General features: G+C 35.9%; 2 protein-coding genes across 2 annotated transcripts in view; one reads left to right on the top strand and one right to left on the bottom strand.

Moving 5' to 3' along the window:
* LOC136834199 (tubulin glycylase 3E-like) overlaps positions 1-187 on the bottom strand; it is a 148,231-nt gene extending 148,044 nt beyond the window's left edge. The window contains 1 exon segment of the mRNA XM_067096478.1: positions 50-187. The gene's annotated coding sequence lies outside the window, so the exon portion shown is untranslated.
* Positions 188-5,926: 5,739 nt separating this feature from the next.
* pont (pontin) lies at positions 5,927-17,674 on the top strand. Its single transcript, XM_067096477.1, has 8 exons — positions 5,927-6,227; positions 9,842-9,970; positions 10,320-10,494; positions 11,374-11,576; positions 12,428-12,596; positions 13,169-13,367; positions 14,079-14,273; positions 14,795-17,674. Exons 1-8 carry the CDS (start codon positions 6,087-6,089, stop codon positions 14,952-14,954), a joined length of 1,371 nt encoding a protein of 456 aa, XP_066952578.1. The 5' UTR covers positions 5,927-6,086; the 3' UTR covers positions 14,955-17,674.
* Positions 17,675-18,152: the final 478 nt, after the last annotated feature.

Genomic DNA, 18,152 nt, shown 5'->3' with positions numbered 1-18,152 from the left:
CGGTAACAAGCGGCGTGTTGGAAATGCAAGCACTCTCTCTCACACCTACCTCTGAGCAACAAGAGGGAGACCCTTTGTGTCCAGTTCAGTAAGGCTTAAAGTTATGTGGCCACTGAGACCCCCGCCCGGAGCGTACACACCCTCAACCCAACACGGCACCAGCCACACTGTCTCAATTGATCAGCGGGAAGTGGTGGGGCTGGGAGGAAGCCAGACCAGCCCCCTCCCTCCCTCCCTCCCTCCGCCTGTGCTGCTGCTGTTATGAGCCGTCCCCCACAAACCCCCCCCAGTTCCTCCCACACCCCCACACTTCTTGCAACTTGTATCAACATCATCAAACTCTTCCGTGGGTTTATTTACATCTTAAGGCCTTCTTTACCCGGGAGGGGGAACCAATTTTTTCGTGCACGACTCGGTGGCTGGATGACCCCGTTCGCGAATGGCCGGTGAAATTAGACGACGACCCGAGAACATTTTTTTTAATACTTCTGACGGAGAGGATTGTGTGTGTGTGTGTGTGTAACGTGGGATCTCGTCCCGTTTCTTTTCCCCCTTTCTCCCCTCTCGCTCTCTCCCCTCCCCTGAAAAACCACGCCCCAGTCCCTCCCCTCGGCGGTTTTTGCAAGTTATACGCTTCTCTGAGCAGTGCTAAATGTTTCCCTCGTGTCTGTGGGACATTCGGATTATATTTATTCGTCTTTTTCGCTTCCGTCACGTGACCCTCTCTAGGTAACTGGCGTACCTAGAGACGCTGAAGACTCTCAGAGAGAGAGAGAGAGAGAGAGAGAGAGAGAGAGAGAGAGAGAGAGAGAGAGAAAGGGAAGGATACGTTAACATCATGCAACATCGTCAGGAAAATGAGGGGGAAAACACTAAAACGCAGATCACGTGACTCCGACATAGGTGTCAATAACTCTCTCTCTCTCTCTCTCTCTCTCTCTCTCTCTCTCTCTCTCTCTCTCTCTCTCGTGTAGGGTTTAGAAGGTGTAGGACACGTCACTTTTTTACGCGTTGACACTAAACCCGACGCTAGAGAGGTTTATCTCCGTCACGCATGATTTTTTTTTTCATTTTATTTTTTAATGTCTGTCGGTCCCCATTGCAAGGATATTAGATTCTCGTGGGAAACCAGCGCGCACGCGCGCGTCGCTTTCTGTGACGTGAACGGTAACAACTGCTGTGATAATAATGATAGCAGTTTGATTGTGATAGTAGTAATATTAGTAGTTTTGCTTGGTATGTGGGATTGTAGTACTGTTAACTTAGAAGTTTCATAGAAATTATTATTGTGTGTGTGTATTATTATTATTAATATAATTTAAAACTAATTAAACTGTTAATTGGTACGTCATTGAAGTTTTATAAAAGTATTATTATTATTATTATTATTATTATTATTATTATTATTATTATTATGTGTATTATCATTTTATTTACTCCTACCGACTATGCTGTTAAAGTACGTTATTTAGATTTTTTTGTGATAATATTATTATTATTATTATTATTATTATTATTATTGCTATTTTAAACAGTAAAACTAATTGAAATAGTACCTCATTGAAGTTTTTAGTAAAAATATTATTATTATTAATATTATTATTATTATTATTATTATTATTATTATTATCGATTATTGTATTATTGTCCCCATGCACTACTATAATGATAAACATAACTTCATCGTCAGGTCGACAAACTCTTAATTAAATAACTAATTGCAAAAAACATGTCCATCAAAAGTCATCAACTATTATTAACAGCTAACGCGGAAACATAAATGAAATCATTCCCACTGAACAACGAAAAGTAATATACCTTATATTTAGACCTTATTTATTTATTTTCTTTTCGTGAGGAACGCATTGCAACCCAACTAATTAATATACGAATATACTTACCCGTTTCAATTACCGCATGTTTACAAATGAATGATTTATCTTTTTTTCGTGAGGAACGCATTGCAACCAACTGATTAATATATGAATATACTTGTTCCGTTTCAGTAAACGGGATTACTTCTTTAAATTGTACATTAATGCAAGCTATTCACACGCCAATTTTTTTTTTTTTTTTTTTTTTTTTGCCTAAGCTCATGACGATACTTCCATATAAACTACTATGATTATGATTCAGATTCAAAGCCTTTCTGTATAAGTCTCCAGCTGATTAACACACAGCATTGACTACGTAAAAACAAGTAAAAATTGCGCCGGAGTTTCTTCGGCGCGATCGAGTTTTCTGTACAGCTGCTACAGCGTATAATCAAGGCCACCGAAAAATAGATCTATCTTTCGGTGGACTCGGTATAATGCTGTATGAGCCGCGACCCTTTGAAACTTTAACCTCGGCCCGGTGGTGGCCTATCCTTTATCGTTGCCAGAAGCACGATTATGGCTAACTTTAACCTTAAGTAAAACAAAAACTACTGAGGCTAGAGGGCTGCAATTTAGTATGTTTGATGATTGGAGGGTGGATGATCAACGCACCAATTTGCAGCCCTCTAGCCTCAGTAGTTTTTAAGATCTGAGGGCGGACAGAAAAAGTGCGGACGGACAGACAAAACTAAGAACTGGAGCATCACATTACATAACGACACAAAAAAAAAGGTTGTAATTATTTAAAGGGAATTCCGCCCCCTTTCTTCTTAGTGAGGAGGGGTATAATTTTCCAGTCTTTGCATATCACTGTAATACTTTCCTCGGGGCTTCATGCTCCTTTGCTTATTGTAATCAACGCATTTTTCATTTATTTATGTTGTAATCAATTCACTTTTCCTTTATTTATATTGTAATCAACACATTTTTCCTTTATTTATATTGTAATCTGCTTATTTTTTTTATTTATATTGTAATCAACTCATTTTTCCTATATTTATATTTTAATCAACTCATTTTTCCTGTATTTATATTATAATCAATTCATTTTTCCTATATTTATATTATAATCAATTCATTTTTCCTTTATTTATATTGTAATCAACTCATTTTTTCTAATGTAATCAACTCATTTTTCCTTAATTTTTTTTATTTTATTCATTTATATTTTTATTTACTGTTTTTTAATTATTCACTGAAAAAAGAAAAACAACAATAATAATAATAATAATAATAATAATAATAATAATTATGGTTTTCCCCGGGTCTGGGCTATAAAAGGGCGTTAGATCTCGCCATTCACCCATCTTTCTCTTTCCTTTTGATAAATTAACTTTGGAATTCTCCCCCTCTCCGTTTCCCCCTCATACTTATGTAATTTTTCTTGCTTCTTCAAGAGCGAGTGAGTGACAAATGGAGAGAGAGAGAGAGAGAGAGAGAGAGAGAGAGAGAGAGAGAGAGAGAGAGAGAGAGAGAGAGAGAGAGGAGGGCTTTCAAATGAGGAAAACTGTTTCCTTTTAAATCATCAATATCTAATGTTTTTTTTTATTATTTTTCCTCCCCCTCTTTTATGACTCGTTTTTTATTTCATCTTTTTTATTCACCCTCATTACCTTCTTCCTATTATTATTATTATTTTTTATCATTTGCATTCATTTTCTCTCTTCCCATTTACCCTCTTCTCCGTTTTTTCGTTTTTGTGTTTCCACAACGTTACATGAATAATAATAATAATAATAATAATAATAATAATAATAATAATAATAAATTCATTTCACTTTGCCAAAACCGTAACATTCTCAAATAATAAAAGGACAAAAAAAAAGACGAACAAATGACGAGCAAATTTTTAAAAATGTCCTTCTAGCGAAAGCATGAAATTGCTTTTAACAAAACGTTGGGCGTTGTTGTGTCGCTTGTGGGAATATGTTGGGTGGATACTCGGCGAGAAGTAATGTTGAGGTGGGAAGGGGGGGCTTTGGAGGAAGGGGGGTGGCGGAGGTTTGGTTGGGGTGTGGGTGTGGGGAATTCGGTTGTAATGAATTCTGGCGTTAAAGGATAAGATGAGGGCGGGCTGTATTGGTAGGGTCTTGGTGGGTTCGACTTGTGGGTTATTGTTTAGGCCCATTGGGCCTACTATAGTTATTGTAGTCCTCGCTGGGTAGCTGATTTAGACCGGCTGGTCCTTGGCAAACCAGTTGGGTCTAGGGCTCATGACTTGGTCTACTGTAGAGTGCTCATGGTAGTCCTGTTTGGTCTAGGGCTCGCCCTAAGATAGACCACATTGATTCTGGGTAGGCCCATATCTTAAATTGGTCTCAGGTAGGCCCTTGTAGGCCTGGCTAAGCTGGGTTGCCAAAGTTAGGCCTTGGGAAGGCTCAGAAGATCTTAAGTTGGGTCGGGGGGACTCTAAGTAACCCCCATGGGGTCCTATGTAGGCTTGCCGAGCCGCCCCACTGTCGCCGGAGAAAATCCCTCCCGGAAAGGAAGCAGGCCAAACCCCTTACTCTTATTCAATTAGATCTCCTATTGTTTCTCTCGTGTGTCCCTCAAGGAGGTTGAGGATTTTGCTTCGCCCTTTGGGATATGGACATTCCCTTCTGAAGGAAGTTGGTAATGAATGGGAGCCGTTTGTTATTTATCTCTCCCTAGGCCCAGTAGAGGCAATAGGTCTAAGACTTTGGGGATTACTTGTACAGAACACGATCCATAAAGCATTCAGTTGAAATAGGGCCGAATAGGGGCGTTGCCTTTAATTGGGCACTTGTTGTAATGCCATATATATACTAACAAGAAAGCTTCGGATGAAACGCCAACTTTGAGTATCTCTCAGTAATCAAACATAGAGGCGAGAGGCGTCGTTATGTTAATATACATTTTAAAGTAATGGCGTGTTAATGGTAACCAAACTTAGATTTCATCCATTTATCATTTCTGTAGAAGGATGATTTTCTTCGTATTGTCGATTGTAGATTTGGGATTTGTTTGTGTCATCCACTTGTTTTTGAAATACACACTCACACATACATACACACTCACACGCAGGTTAATGCAGAAACAACTCTTTCTCGTGTCTAAATTTTCGTTTGTTTTTCCTTTACTGATTTTTTTTTTGAAGAATTGTTATTGTTTTTTTATTGCAAGTATTTTTAGGACATAGAAATAGCAGTTTTGTTCATCAAGGAATTATAAACCATGACACATACATTAAGGATGTGAATTGTGGGAACAAGAATAACTGTAGACCTTATAGTTCTAGAACTGTGCGCCTTTTTATAACCGTAATATAAGCATCTTATGAAATTTAAAAGGCTTGAAAAGCACTATTAACATGAGAAAACTATTTATATATATATATATATATATATATATATATATATATATATATATATATATATACACTGTATATATATATATATATATATACTGTATATATATATATATATAATAAACTGACAGTACTTGAGTTATGCATATTCCATACAAGTACTCTTGTCATTTACCAACTGCCGACATTCGTCAGTACTGTCAATTCGAAACGTAGTTTGTGACGTATATAATAATGTATATGCCTTTTAAATATATATATATATATATATATATATATATATATATATATATATATATATATATATATATATATATATGTGTGTGTGTGTGTGTGTGTGTGTATACTTTATAGTGTCATTTTATAGTGTCATGAAATCTCTCTTTCTCTGTCTCCCTCTTGCAACTGAAATATATTATATAAAAGAACAAAGTATTTACAGTCTACATATCTAATGCCTGTTGTGGGTTCCTGTTGCATAACTTTCATGCATAAATATACTAAAAAAAAAACATTACTAAAGATTTATATTTGTATCCACCTTCAAAAACATATATATATATATATATATATATATATATATATATATATATATATATATATATATATATATATATATATATATATATATATATATATATATATACACATCTCCGAAAAAGATACAGAGAACTTCCAAATTCCTACGCAAACACAGTAAAAAAAACCTCCCGATCCAAACAACAGCGTCTCTGGACGTCTGGCCGTTGCCATGACAACGCTTCGATCTCTCCTTCGGCAAAATCCCCGCAGATGGCAGCACCAACCTGTCAACATTGTCAACACGCGGGAGACGCAGCATTCCTGATCGCCGCTTTGTATCCCCTTCGTAAAAACCCAAAATGAAGATAGAGGAGGTCAAAAGCACGACGAAGACGCAGAGAATCAACGCCCATTCCCACGTCCGGGGACTCGGCTTGAACGAGGATGGAACGGCGCAGCCGTCGGCGGCGGGACTCGTGGGCCAGACCCAGGCCAGGGAGGTTAGTTTTGGGGTATTGGGTGTTTTAGCCGGAGTTTGAGCGAATGGGGTGGTTTATCCGTGGATAAACAATTATCGTGTTATTATTATGGCATTTTAGACAATTTTGATACCCTAGGTTGTTTAATTATGGGTACAGATGTGCCCACCGGTACATTGGCGGAAGCTATACCCAGGTCAGGCTGGCACAAGTATAACCGAACGAGATAGAATATTCCTATTTACTGATTTATCTTATTATTATTATTATTATTATAGAAATGTTCATATTTACTGATTTATCTTATAATTATAGAAATATTCCTATTTACTGATTTATCTTAATATTATTATAGAAATGTTCCCATTTACCGATTTATCGTATTATAATTATAGAAATATTCCTATTTACTGATTTATCTTATTATTATTATTATAGAAATGTTCCTATTTACTGATTTATCTTATTATAATTATAGAAATATTCCTATTTACTGATTTATCTTATTATTATTATTATTATTATAGAAATGTTCCTATTTACTGATTTATCATATTATAATTATAGAAATATTCCTATTTACTGATTTATCTTATTTTATTATTATTATTATTATTATATTATTATGGCAGTATATCTAAGTAAGAACTACGCACGGATTACTGTATTACCTTGGAAATTGATTTTTCCTATGCTTTTAATGTTGATGAAGGAGGTGTTGTTTATTGGGTATTATTTTATAAGTTGCCAATACACAATATGAAATTGTAACCTACATTTTTAAAAAGAGCTCTACATTAAATTATGACTTACAAGGTAAAGACAATATCAGCCCCCTTCCATAACTAATATGGAAAAATTGTAACCAGTAAACACCCCTGGGTTACGTGGTATTATTTTATATTGGCAACTTATAAAATTTTACCGTTTATTGTCGGTGAATTATTATTACCTCATATCTCTAACCAACATGGGTGGGGACCTTTTGGGGAGTGCTGTATGTTTCAGGTGGGAAATTGTAGGAGTAAGTCAGGACTGTCATGGTGTTATGGAATGATTCCGTGCATGCATATCATGAGAACCATATAGGTAAAGCTTTACAATGATTGAAGCCTGGTTCATGGTCATGACCAGACAGAGTTTCTCGTAATGGCCCTAACCTTTCTTGTAATGCTAGGTCCTGACCCTAACCAGATCTTACCTACCTAACCTAACCTGGGGTGACGGTACTGTGTGGCCGGAGGCTTGGCCTCCTGCCCCAAAAAGGCATTAGCCTTATCCGATTAGGCAACTGGAGGGAACCAGGTACGCAACTGACATGAAATTTTTACCTCCATATGGTCAAGAGATTGGCTGAAACCTATCATAAAAGAGGACTACACTAACCTAACGCACTAACTAACCTAACAGGCCATGTGTTATAACCCAGTGGCTACCCCCAGACCCCCTGTTGGAGAACTCTACTTTACCAAAAAGTTTCCCCATAACACTGCATGCCATAGCATTCCAGGATGGCTATCATACAGTAACATATCAGTCCTGAGATTAATTATAGTCGACCGACAAAAAATAATAGTAAATTCTTGATAAGCAACCGAAATATACCTAGATGGTCAATTTCCAGATAATGCCCAGACAGCTGCCCTATAAGCTCTGCTGACTATAGTCCAAGCCAGAACCAACTACGACCATATCGTCCAGTGGCATGTTTAGACATTGCCACTTTTCCCAGATTCATGATTAATCAATTTCCAGGTAATGCCCCATGTAGAGCTGCCCTATAGTTCTACCCGAACTATAGTCAGACCAAAATGACTACGACCATGTAGCCCAGCATGTTTTAGATATTGCCACTTTACCCAGATCTGATTCATAAACCCTTAATCTCAGGTGGGATATTGTGTAGATGTAGCAGGAATGTTGCCCCGTCTTCATACTAGGTCAGAAAGGGTAAACAGCTTGACCTTATTGTTGTGCGTTTCTAAAATTGGAAATGTAAAATTAGCGAAAGAACCGAGGTTTGGTGATGCTTAAAGGATGGTTTATAGTAAAAAAAATTACAGTAATGAAGAATTGAAATCATACATTAAATTGTTTAGATAATAGGGTATAATAAGGATGATTTAGTGTCTAATCATCTAAATGAATTCTACAAATGCCCAGTATCTAGCCTAGACTCACTGAAGGAAATAAATGAAACAAAGCAATAGTAAAAAAAAAAAAAAAAATACTGTCATTGGCTCCTCAAGCGATGGTAAATTGTAAATTAAGTCAGCTTTGTTGGGAACAGTCTCTTTCTTCTGGATAGCTTGTGGGAGAGATAAGTGTGATTTTTATGCAGGATTAACGTACTTTGAATTGAGGGATGTAGATTAACTGTAGTTGGATTATAAGTCAGGAAGAAGTTTGGCAACATAGGCCTAGCTAATGACAGCAATTTTCATAGTCATTTTGGTTTGACTACAGGCCTAGACCTACCAGGTTGTGGAATTATGGGCACAAACTGGATGCTTGTACCAGTATGTTGCCCAAGGTAGGTTAGGCATACTCCTGTGGTAATGCGTAAACCACCTGTAATAGAATAGGTTAATGTCAGGCCAGTCCAGTCTACCTAGGTTAAACTAACTACCACAGGATGTTATGGCAACATTAATTCATAAAGGTGAATGGGCCTAGGCTAATCTAAAAATCATGGTAAAATGACATTGCTGGTTTTGAATCTCAATAGGCTAGACTGTGAATGGTAAAAGTACAGACTACCCCAGCACCCCTCTAGTTCAGTAATTGCCAGTTAACATGCAAAGTGGGTGCTGTTTGTAATACCTTGCTTTGTCTTAGTATGGATGTTTGAAAGCAAAAAGATGCTAAATATCATAAACAAAAGATAGTAAATATTCTGGTAAAACTGAAGACTAATACCTCACCCCTGTAGTTTGGTAACACCCAGATTACTGTACATGCAAAATGGGCCCGTGTTTGGTACCACCCCCTTTTAACAAAAGTCAGAACCAGTTGAGAATGACGGACACAGGTTCAGCTGACAAAACCAACCAAAGGTTTACTAGAACGCTGTGTCCTGACCTAACCAGACCTGACTTTCCTAACCTGGCTTAGAGTGCCATGCCCTAACCTTTGTTGGAGGAACTTTTCCTGTGGGGCCCCCATCCTCCCTCTGCAACCCCCAAGTAACACTGAACATCATGGATATGGACAAAGCTTCCTCTTTGAGTTAGTGTTAGTCTGCTTCCGTCATTCTGAAAACTACCTCAAAAGACAAACAAACAGGAGCATAAACAAACGGCATTCATAGAAGACCGTTTACCACATGATAATTTATATGCGGCAAATTAAATTCTTACCAAACTAAAACTAGACTTTCTGAGTGGTAGATATTTAGAGCGAGCAGACTGGTGGCATTAGTTTGTTTTACGGAAGATGTTAGGAACAAGATATACTGTTCAAGACTACACAGCCTGGTCTGTCTTCCATGTCAGAAGTTCCATATGTATAAAGACTATTCATTTATTGTCTGAACTAAGAATTATCAGTAACTGTTGTTATTTAGCAGTTACCTGAGGACTTGAGCATACTCTGTATCATATCTCAGACACTGATGGTAAAATTTCATATTTCAGGCAGCTGGGTACTTAGTAGATTTAATCCGAACAAAACGGATGTCAGGTCGAGCAGCTTTGTTTGCAGGACCACCTGGTACAGGGAAGACTGCTATTGCTCTTGCCTTAGCCCAAGAACTAGGAACCAAGGTAAGTGGTCTCTTGCTAATATCTTGGAGATTATAATGTCTGTGTCAGTGCTCATTGTAATGAAAATTCTAATTTATTTATGAAATACAAAGTTTACAGTTTGTTGTCCATAGGATTTTTAGAATGCACTGAGAATAATTGTCATGTTAACAAAAACATGTGTATTAAATTTTGCATTGCTAGTGCTCCAAAGATGGTGTTCTCCCTAAGAATGCACAATTTGGCCTTTGACATGTATTTTGTGAAGATGTACCCACTTCCTGTAGGGCCAGAGATTTTAAAGAAGTATTTGATTCTACTACTGTATACTTGTAGGATGAAAAGAGTCATATTTTCCATAATTCAACAGGTACCCTTCTGTCCCATGGTAGGATCCGAAGTTTATAGCTCTGAAATTAAAAAAACAGAAGTGTTGATGGAAAACTTTAGACGGGCAATTGGACTAAGAATAAAGGAGGTCAAAGAAGTTTATGAGGGTGAAGTCACTGAACTCACACCAGTCGAAACAGAAAATCCTATGGGAGGTGAGTTATGCTTATTTTGCAGACACCATGTAGTGTTTAGGTTATTGTATGCTGTGCGTGAGTAATTTGAATTCAGGTTATTTTTGCCTGACATTTTATCTTTAATGGATTATTGTGCAGTACTGTTTACTAATGTTTTTAATTAAGTTTTTCTTGTGTAAACCCATGTTCAACCTTATTTACATTTTAGTTATTAAGATTTTCCAGCTTATTAGAATGAGTATATGTGAAAGCTTCCCTTGTTATTATTTTCACTGCCCTGAAAACTTCGGACTTTGCAAAGCTAAGAAGAAATTTCAAAAGGCTTTTATATGGCAGTGATTCTTGTAAAGACAAAATATTATAGAATGTTATACTAATAACAAGAAAACTCAGTTTGCCTATCATGTATGTCTTTAACACAGCAGGAACTGTGCAGTCTTGTGGGTTTTTCTCGCTTTAGTGAATGTTAAGTATCTGAAATAATCGGGAAAATATTTAGGTAGAGTTCATTCTAGAATCAAGTGGTAAGAATTTTAATAATACTGAACTTTGATGTCTTTTATGTAGTCAGTTTTTGTCATTTAACTACCTTGTGTTTTTCTAAATCTGTTCTTAAAATTGATCAGCTCAATTTAACACAGAAGGCTGCAGATGACTGGACGTAGAAAAACCATAATTTTGCAATTTGTATTCTTTCCTTCATTTCGTCTGTACTGGCGGTTATTTTTCTTTGATATCAAAGACATTGATGGTTCAGGTTTTAAAACTTTCTTAAAGCATTTTTATGACTAAATGAATGTTACAGTTATTTCATTATAGTGTGTGTTATAGTATTGGTATTTGGTGTATCTTCAGAGTGAAAAGTTTTTATCAAATATTTTATTCCTTTTCGTACAGGTTATGGCAAGACAGTAAGTCATGTGATCATTGGGTTGAGGACTGCAAAGGGAACCAAACAATTGAAGCTCGATCCAAGTATATATGAAACCTTACAAAAAGAGAGAGTGGAAGTTGGAGATGTTATATATGTTGAGGCCAATTCCGGTGCTGTCAAAAGGCAAGGCCGCTCAGATACTTATGCCACAGAATTTGATTTAGAGGTATGTAAAAGATTATAATTTGATATGACTGTACATTTACTTTATTTCCAAACTAAACTCTTATGACATCCAACCATACTCTCCCATTTCATTGCCAATCATCATGGATCTCATTAATTAACCAGTATAGTGATCCTTAATGTCATGGAAAATTTTAAATGAAATTTTGTCTATGTTGTCTGTTCTTTGTAGTAAGTATGGAATTCAGCTTTTTTTTTACTTTCTCATCTGGGTGTCAGTACCCTCCTGGGATTCTCATCTGGGTGTCAGTACCCTCCTGGGATCTGTCTTCAGCGACTGTTGCTGGAAGTGGTGATTTTCGTTTTTCCAAAAGTTATAGTCAAGATTTAGACTCTCTTACTTACTTGGTGAATTGGCATGTTGTCTTATTGCCCAATGTGAAAGACCATTAAGTCCCTTTATAGCAAACATGTGGAGTCATTTTCCTGTCTGTATGGTGGATATTGGCTTAAGAGAAGGGAAGTGTCTTTGTACCCCCTAATATGAAAAGTTGATGATGCTATTTTTTCTAAAAGCAGACTGAGGTATGCTAGTAAACTAAAATTGCAGGATGTAATGTACTGTATGTTGGAATTTAAACCTCATATTGATGGACTTACATCATTAATTTCTAAGTTCAGTTATAGATTAAGTTTTTTTTTTATAATTTGGACTTCCTAGTAAGCGGTTATCCACAGTACATCATTGTAACAAATCTGTATATTCCATTACAGCATAAAGTTATCCATGTCATGAAGGGAAACCAGTATTCAGTTTCCTTAGTACTACAGCACAGTATATCGATTTCATAACTTAAATTTGGTTTATTGATTTTTTCTGCTTTCTCCTAGGCTGAGGAGTATGTACCCCTACCAAAGGGAGATGTGCACAAGAAAAAGGAAGTTATCCAAGATGTGACTCTACATGATTTAGATGTCGCAAATGCCCAGCCACAAGGAGGTCAGGACATAATGTCAATGATGTCACAACTCATGAAGCCAAAGAAGACTGAAATCACAGGTAAATCGTTATTGAAAGGTGTTGAAACGTGATTCACATTGGGTAGCATGATCTGTAATGGGTTGGCAGGAGGAAATATCTAATTTCTCATCAGTGTCTGCATTAACATTTGATTGCCATGTATTTTATAGCGAGTGAACATTGTCACCACAGTAGTTTGTCACTGTGAGACAGTCATATGTAAGGTGTGAATTCTGTTTAGGAATGGGGTTATTATGACGGCATTGATTTTATGTGAATGCCAAATAAAATTTCTTGTGTGTGTATAGAAATCAGAAACCTAGTGAAGGAAAAAGCCTTGGACCTCAGTCAGTTGATAACATTTCTCAGAAGTCAATATGCAATGCTTCCTGTGAAGATAATGGTGGAAACTCATTAGCCTGAAAACTGAGCAGTATGAGGATTCCTGAGAAAAGTTAGGCATCCTTCATATAGTTTTTGGCAGAATAATTTCTGAAGTAGTGCCTATTAAAGAAAGAAAGGAAAACCACTTGAATTGGTAGAGAAAAAGAGACCTGAAGAAGCTTGGCATTGTTGGGTGACTAATTAACCTCCTGAAATTCTTTTTTCAGAAAAGCTACGGTTAGAAATCAACAAAGTTGTGGACAAATACATAGATCAGGGCATCGCCGAGTTGGTACCTGGTGTGCTTTTCATTGATGAAGTCCACATGTTGGACATTGAATGTTTCACGTTTCTGCACCGTGCCCTTGAATCCAGGATAGCTCCCATTGTTGTTTTTGCCACAAATCGAGGTCGATGTATCATCAAGTAAGTCGGGGCTGTCATTTTTCCTTTTGTAAATCCAGGTTTTCTAAGACTCCAACCTTCAACTCAGCAAGTATTAAGTATGTCTTAATTAATTATTACAAATAGAAAATGATACCAGAAGCAAAAGTAAAACCTGAGATATTGATGAACTATATCATTAGGAGAAAGAAGTGCATGCTATTACTCTGACATTCTTAAAAAGTACCTGCTTAATATTAGTGTTGATTATATAATCAGGTTTATTCTAAAATATATAAATAAATTAAGTAAAATAAGTGAATAATCAAAAACTTTATTTCTTAATACAATATAATTGTACTCCTCCACACTATCTAGATAACTAAATATACCCATCATAATAATCATGTAGAAGAGCACCTGACTGTAAAGACTACACATGAAAAAATTTATATATTTACAAGTGTATGATACAAACTATTTACATTATTAGCACCAATATTTAATAATCACATAATATGATTATCAGTAATGTCTGAATTGGCAAACAGTAAAAAAGTAATGTATAGAAACTGAATCAGCAGTGAGATTTTTTTGTGACAGTAAAACCTCCATCTTTCAGTATCTCTTATCTATTTCTGTTATTTCACAAAATTGCCCTTTTTCATTAATTATACTTATTTCTGTTATTTCACAAAATTGTCCCTTTTTTCATTGTATTGCATATGGTCTTTTAAAACTCTTTCATTGCAGGGGAACTGAGGATATAGTTTCACCACATGGCATCCCAAGAGACTTGTTGGACCGTCTGATTATTGTCCGAATGAAACCTTACATGCAAGAGGAAGTAACCCAGATCATTCGGATACGTTCTCAGACAGAAGGGATAAAGATTGATAATGAAGCCTTACAAGAGCTAAGTTCTATTGCTGAGAAGGCATCACTCAGGTCAGTTTTTATTGTTGTGAATTTTTTTAAGGTGTGTGAATTGTTGACATACCATTGTTGAGACTTGCTTGATTGGATATACATTTTTGATATCTGAGAATGAATGGGTAGGCATTGGCATTATGCTAATATTTCACATTTGCTGTTTTAGTTATAATACAATAATCTCTTACTTTTGCTGAATCTTCATTCCAAATATTTCAAATTTATTGAACCACATGTTAGATATCTTATCAAAATTGTGACAAATGTGTGTCAGCCTAGTTCTTGAGCAGTGAACAAGACTTTACTTGTAAGATAGAGCATACTGCATCCATCCATGCTTGAATCTCCAACTTCTATCCTTCTAGGGGACCTTGGGCTTATAGCATTTTGCTTTTCCAAATATGTTTTGTGTTGATATAACAGATTTTTTTTTTTTTCAGACATGCCCCTGAAATTTTGAATTATTGTATTGGACAGTTAACTTTTGAACTTATTTAATGCATTTCATTTTTAAGTAGACTGTCTCTCATCCTCAGGTATGCTGTCAGACTCTTGACACCTTCCAATGTCATTGCTCAGCAGAATGGCAATGAGTGTGTGACAGTCGAAGATATTAAGGAAGCCGCAGATTTGTTCATGGATGCTAAAACTTCAGCTCAGATGTTGGCTGAAAATCCAGAAAAGTTTATGATGTAAAACGGAAGACAATTGTATATAGTTTATCCATAAGTACTTTATTATGTTATGTATGCAGTAAAGTTCTTTTTTATTTTACTTTTGAAAAGTATGTTACAATAGCCAGATGCCAAGTTTTGAGAGGTATATTTTTATTTTTGTCTTAATCATTAAAAGACATCATAGGCTATTCTATCTCAGATGTGTGTAATACTGTATTCTTACTTCATGTTCTGGTAGTAAAGAATGTGATGTGGTGACAGTGATTGATTCTGTAACTATCAGGATTTTTACCTGATATGATTCATATGTAAATGAATGTAGACCAGTGTTGTCCATGATGAACCTTTTAGGACATGTACTCAAGCCTCTATATTGACTTAGATAAACTATCATACATTGCCAAGGTGGTACTGAAAAACTTTCTGCTCTGGCCAGTGCCAAAGCAGGAGTGGATATTGGCAAGTATTAGGTAATATTACTTTGTTACCTTCCCGCCTTCCTGAACCTTATCAAAAGGTTGCCACAGTTCCATATAGCAGTCCTTTGCCAACGACTACTGTAAGTTTTTGGAAACCCACAAACAGGACAAGTTAGCACAAGGATAAGAATTTATGCAGATACTCTTGTGGAAGCCTTTCGAGAGCATTCGTGTATGCGGTGCAAAGTTCTTAATGCAGGGCTTACATTTATTTCATTATTTAGACATATATGTATACAGTATATTTTTAAACTTGAAAGTTGCATGCATGAATGCTGACACTAAGGCAGGGTGACTGGTTAAGTTATTGGTTACTAGATATTCTTGGCATTATCAATATCAGTATTTTAATCTCAGTAGTTAAAGACTCCATGATGGAGGACTTAGACTTCTACTTTTCCATTTTTTGGGGAAGTAAAGGCCACATTAACTAGAAGGAAAAATTGGTTATGAAGCTTTTGATGCTAACCAAAGTCGATTATATACTGAATTGTGACGTTATTGGTCTTTCTACTGATACATTCCTAAAAAGCATAAAGTTTTTTTAAGATTTATCCTTTGGTATTAAACTAAAACAACTGAGAAGAGTATTTCAAAGAACAGATAAGTATGCTCCATGCTGCAGCAACGTGCTTTCACTTGTAATGTCATTCAAACCTCGTCATTCTTCCAGCTTGATGACAGCCTTGTTTTATTCTTAGACATACCCATCTCTTAAAGTCTGTATTTTCTAAATTTATATACATGTATGTTTCAAGGCAGTTATAAGCTATTTCTTTTGACATCTTGTGTGCCTTACAAACAGTCAAGGCACTGGAAAGTTTGTTTCATGCAGGCCCAGTCAATTGCTACTAAAAACGGGCATTTTCCTTGTAGGTTTATAGCTATTTAGCCAAATATTAGAATGAAATGTACTGTCATTTTTGTGCACTGTGTATGTTTAATTTTTCAATATTTTCAAGGACAAAATCTAGTTTCTTGAAGATTTGTCTGTAATATGACATAGGTCCTGCCCACATCTTAAATTTGAAAGTTATTGCTTTTCAAGTCATTAAAAGAAAACTTCATTCCTAGCACATACAGTGTAGCTGTTAGTAGTGGCTAATTATACTTTGCTTGATTTGGTTTAATATGTGATGCTGTCCATTTGACAGATTGTAAATCTTTCTCCTGTGGTTCATAGAAATTGAAGATATTTATCTTCAGGTATAAGGTGATGGCCATGTGCAGCTTCAGTTTTCCCACCAATACTGGCTGCTTTGTGTGAATAGGCAGAAAACCTAAAAATACGCCAGAGAATGGGCTTGTATTACTATACTGTACTATAAGAATTGACTGAAATGTATAGAATAGGATTGACGTTCAGGGGAGAGTGAGATATACCATGGATTAATTTACATCAAATATGTTTTTAATTTGTAGCTTAGCTGTGCAGAAATACTACCGTTTACATTTCATGCAGTTTCACCTTTTTTTATTGACGTCTTAGGTTGGAAATATTTGGGAAATGATTTGATAATTTTGGTATTTCGTAATAGATGAATTTTTTAATGATGTCATATCATTTGATTGAATTTCCTTAGAATCCAACAACATTTTACGTCAAGGATACTTATTGTTGCCTAGTGTGGCACTTTATAAATGTTTATAAAGGTTCTTGGAATCATCCCTTCTTGGGTACCTGCTGTGTTGCTTTTTCTTTTTTCACTTATCATGCATTCCTTTGGTCTCATCTGATGTAGCTGTCCAACTTTGTTAACTTTCCCTTATTCTAATTAGCACTGAATGGCCATCATGGCCCAAGTGCTTGGTGTTTGTCCCTAACATCATACATGCATCCCTTGCTCTTAATTCTTACCTCTTGTGTACAAAGATATCTTGTTGGCAAGCCCTTTGCATCCAGAAATGCAACTTGGTTGTTTTGTTAAATTAATTGCATAATGATGCTATGAGGTTCAGTTCAGTGAAGAGTTGCAGTGTACCGAGATATATGTATCACCTGATTATATAACATTTCATGAAAATTAAGCACAGGTACTGCTGTCTGTAAAGTTTTACCTTCCTGCCCAATGAAAGAACTAGCTACCTACTTTTTTGGTAAAATTAGACCTTGTGACTTACTGTGTTGACACTTAACCTGGAAGGTATGTGAGGTGTTCTTGTCGCACATACAACTTGCAGTTGGCAAAGATAATTTTTTATCTTAAACATGCTTTAATGTATATTGCAAAAATTTTACATATAAAAGTTCCTGTTCAAAGATGCTTTATTGATATCATTATTATTTGGCATTACAAGTAAATGTGGAATTAACGGTACGAAAACTTTCAATGTTTTATTGGTCTTACATTTTGGTAATGTTGAAAAATCCAGGGATTATTTTTATACGGAGGATTGTATTACAAATGTCAAACCAGTTCAGCAGTAAATGACATCATGGTAGTGCTATTTCAACATTATGAGAGTTGAGGTATTTCTTTGTATGGCAAGTACTATATGAATCTGACGAAATGTTACAATTGGCAAGTCACATAATTAAAATTTGTTTAATACGTATTAATGAAGAGACGTGTATGTGCAAATTTGAATTTCCACAAATACAAGCTTAACCTGCAGTGTAATTGATGAATTTATGTGAGTAGAAGGTCAGAATGTTTACATGTACATTATGTAAAGAAAATAAAGATATCCTTTAGATGTTACAATTGTGTGCAATGGTGTGGTTTAAGACACTAATC

The sequence above is a fragment of the Macrobrachium rosenbergii genome, chromosome 53 (genome assembly GCF_040412425.1).
Source record: "Macrobrachium rosenbergii isolate ZJJX-2024 chromosome 53, ASM4041242v1, whole genome shotgun sequence".
NCBI classification, from domain to species: domain Eukaryota; kingdom Metazoa; phylum Arthropoda; class Malacostraca; order Decapoda; family Palaemonidae; genus Macrobrachium; species Macrobrachium rosenbergii.
This window is presented reverse-complemented; position numbering and strand designations above follow the sequence as displayed.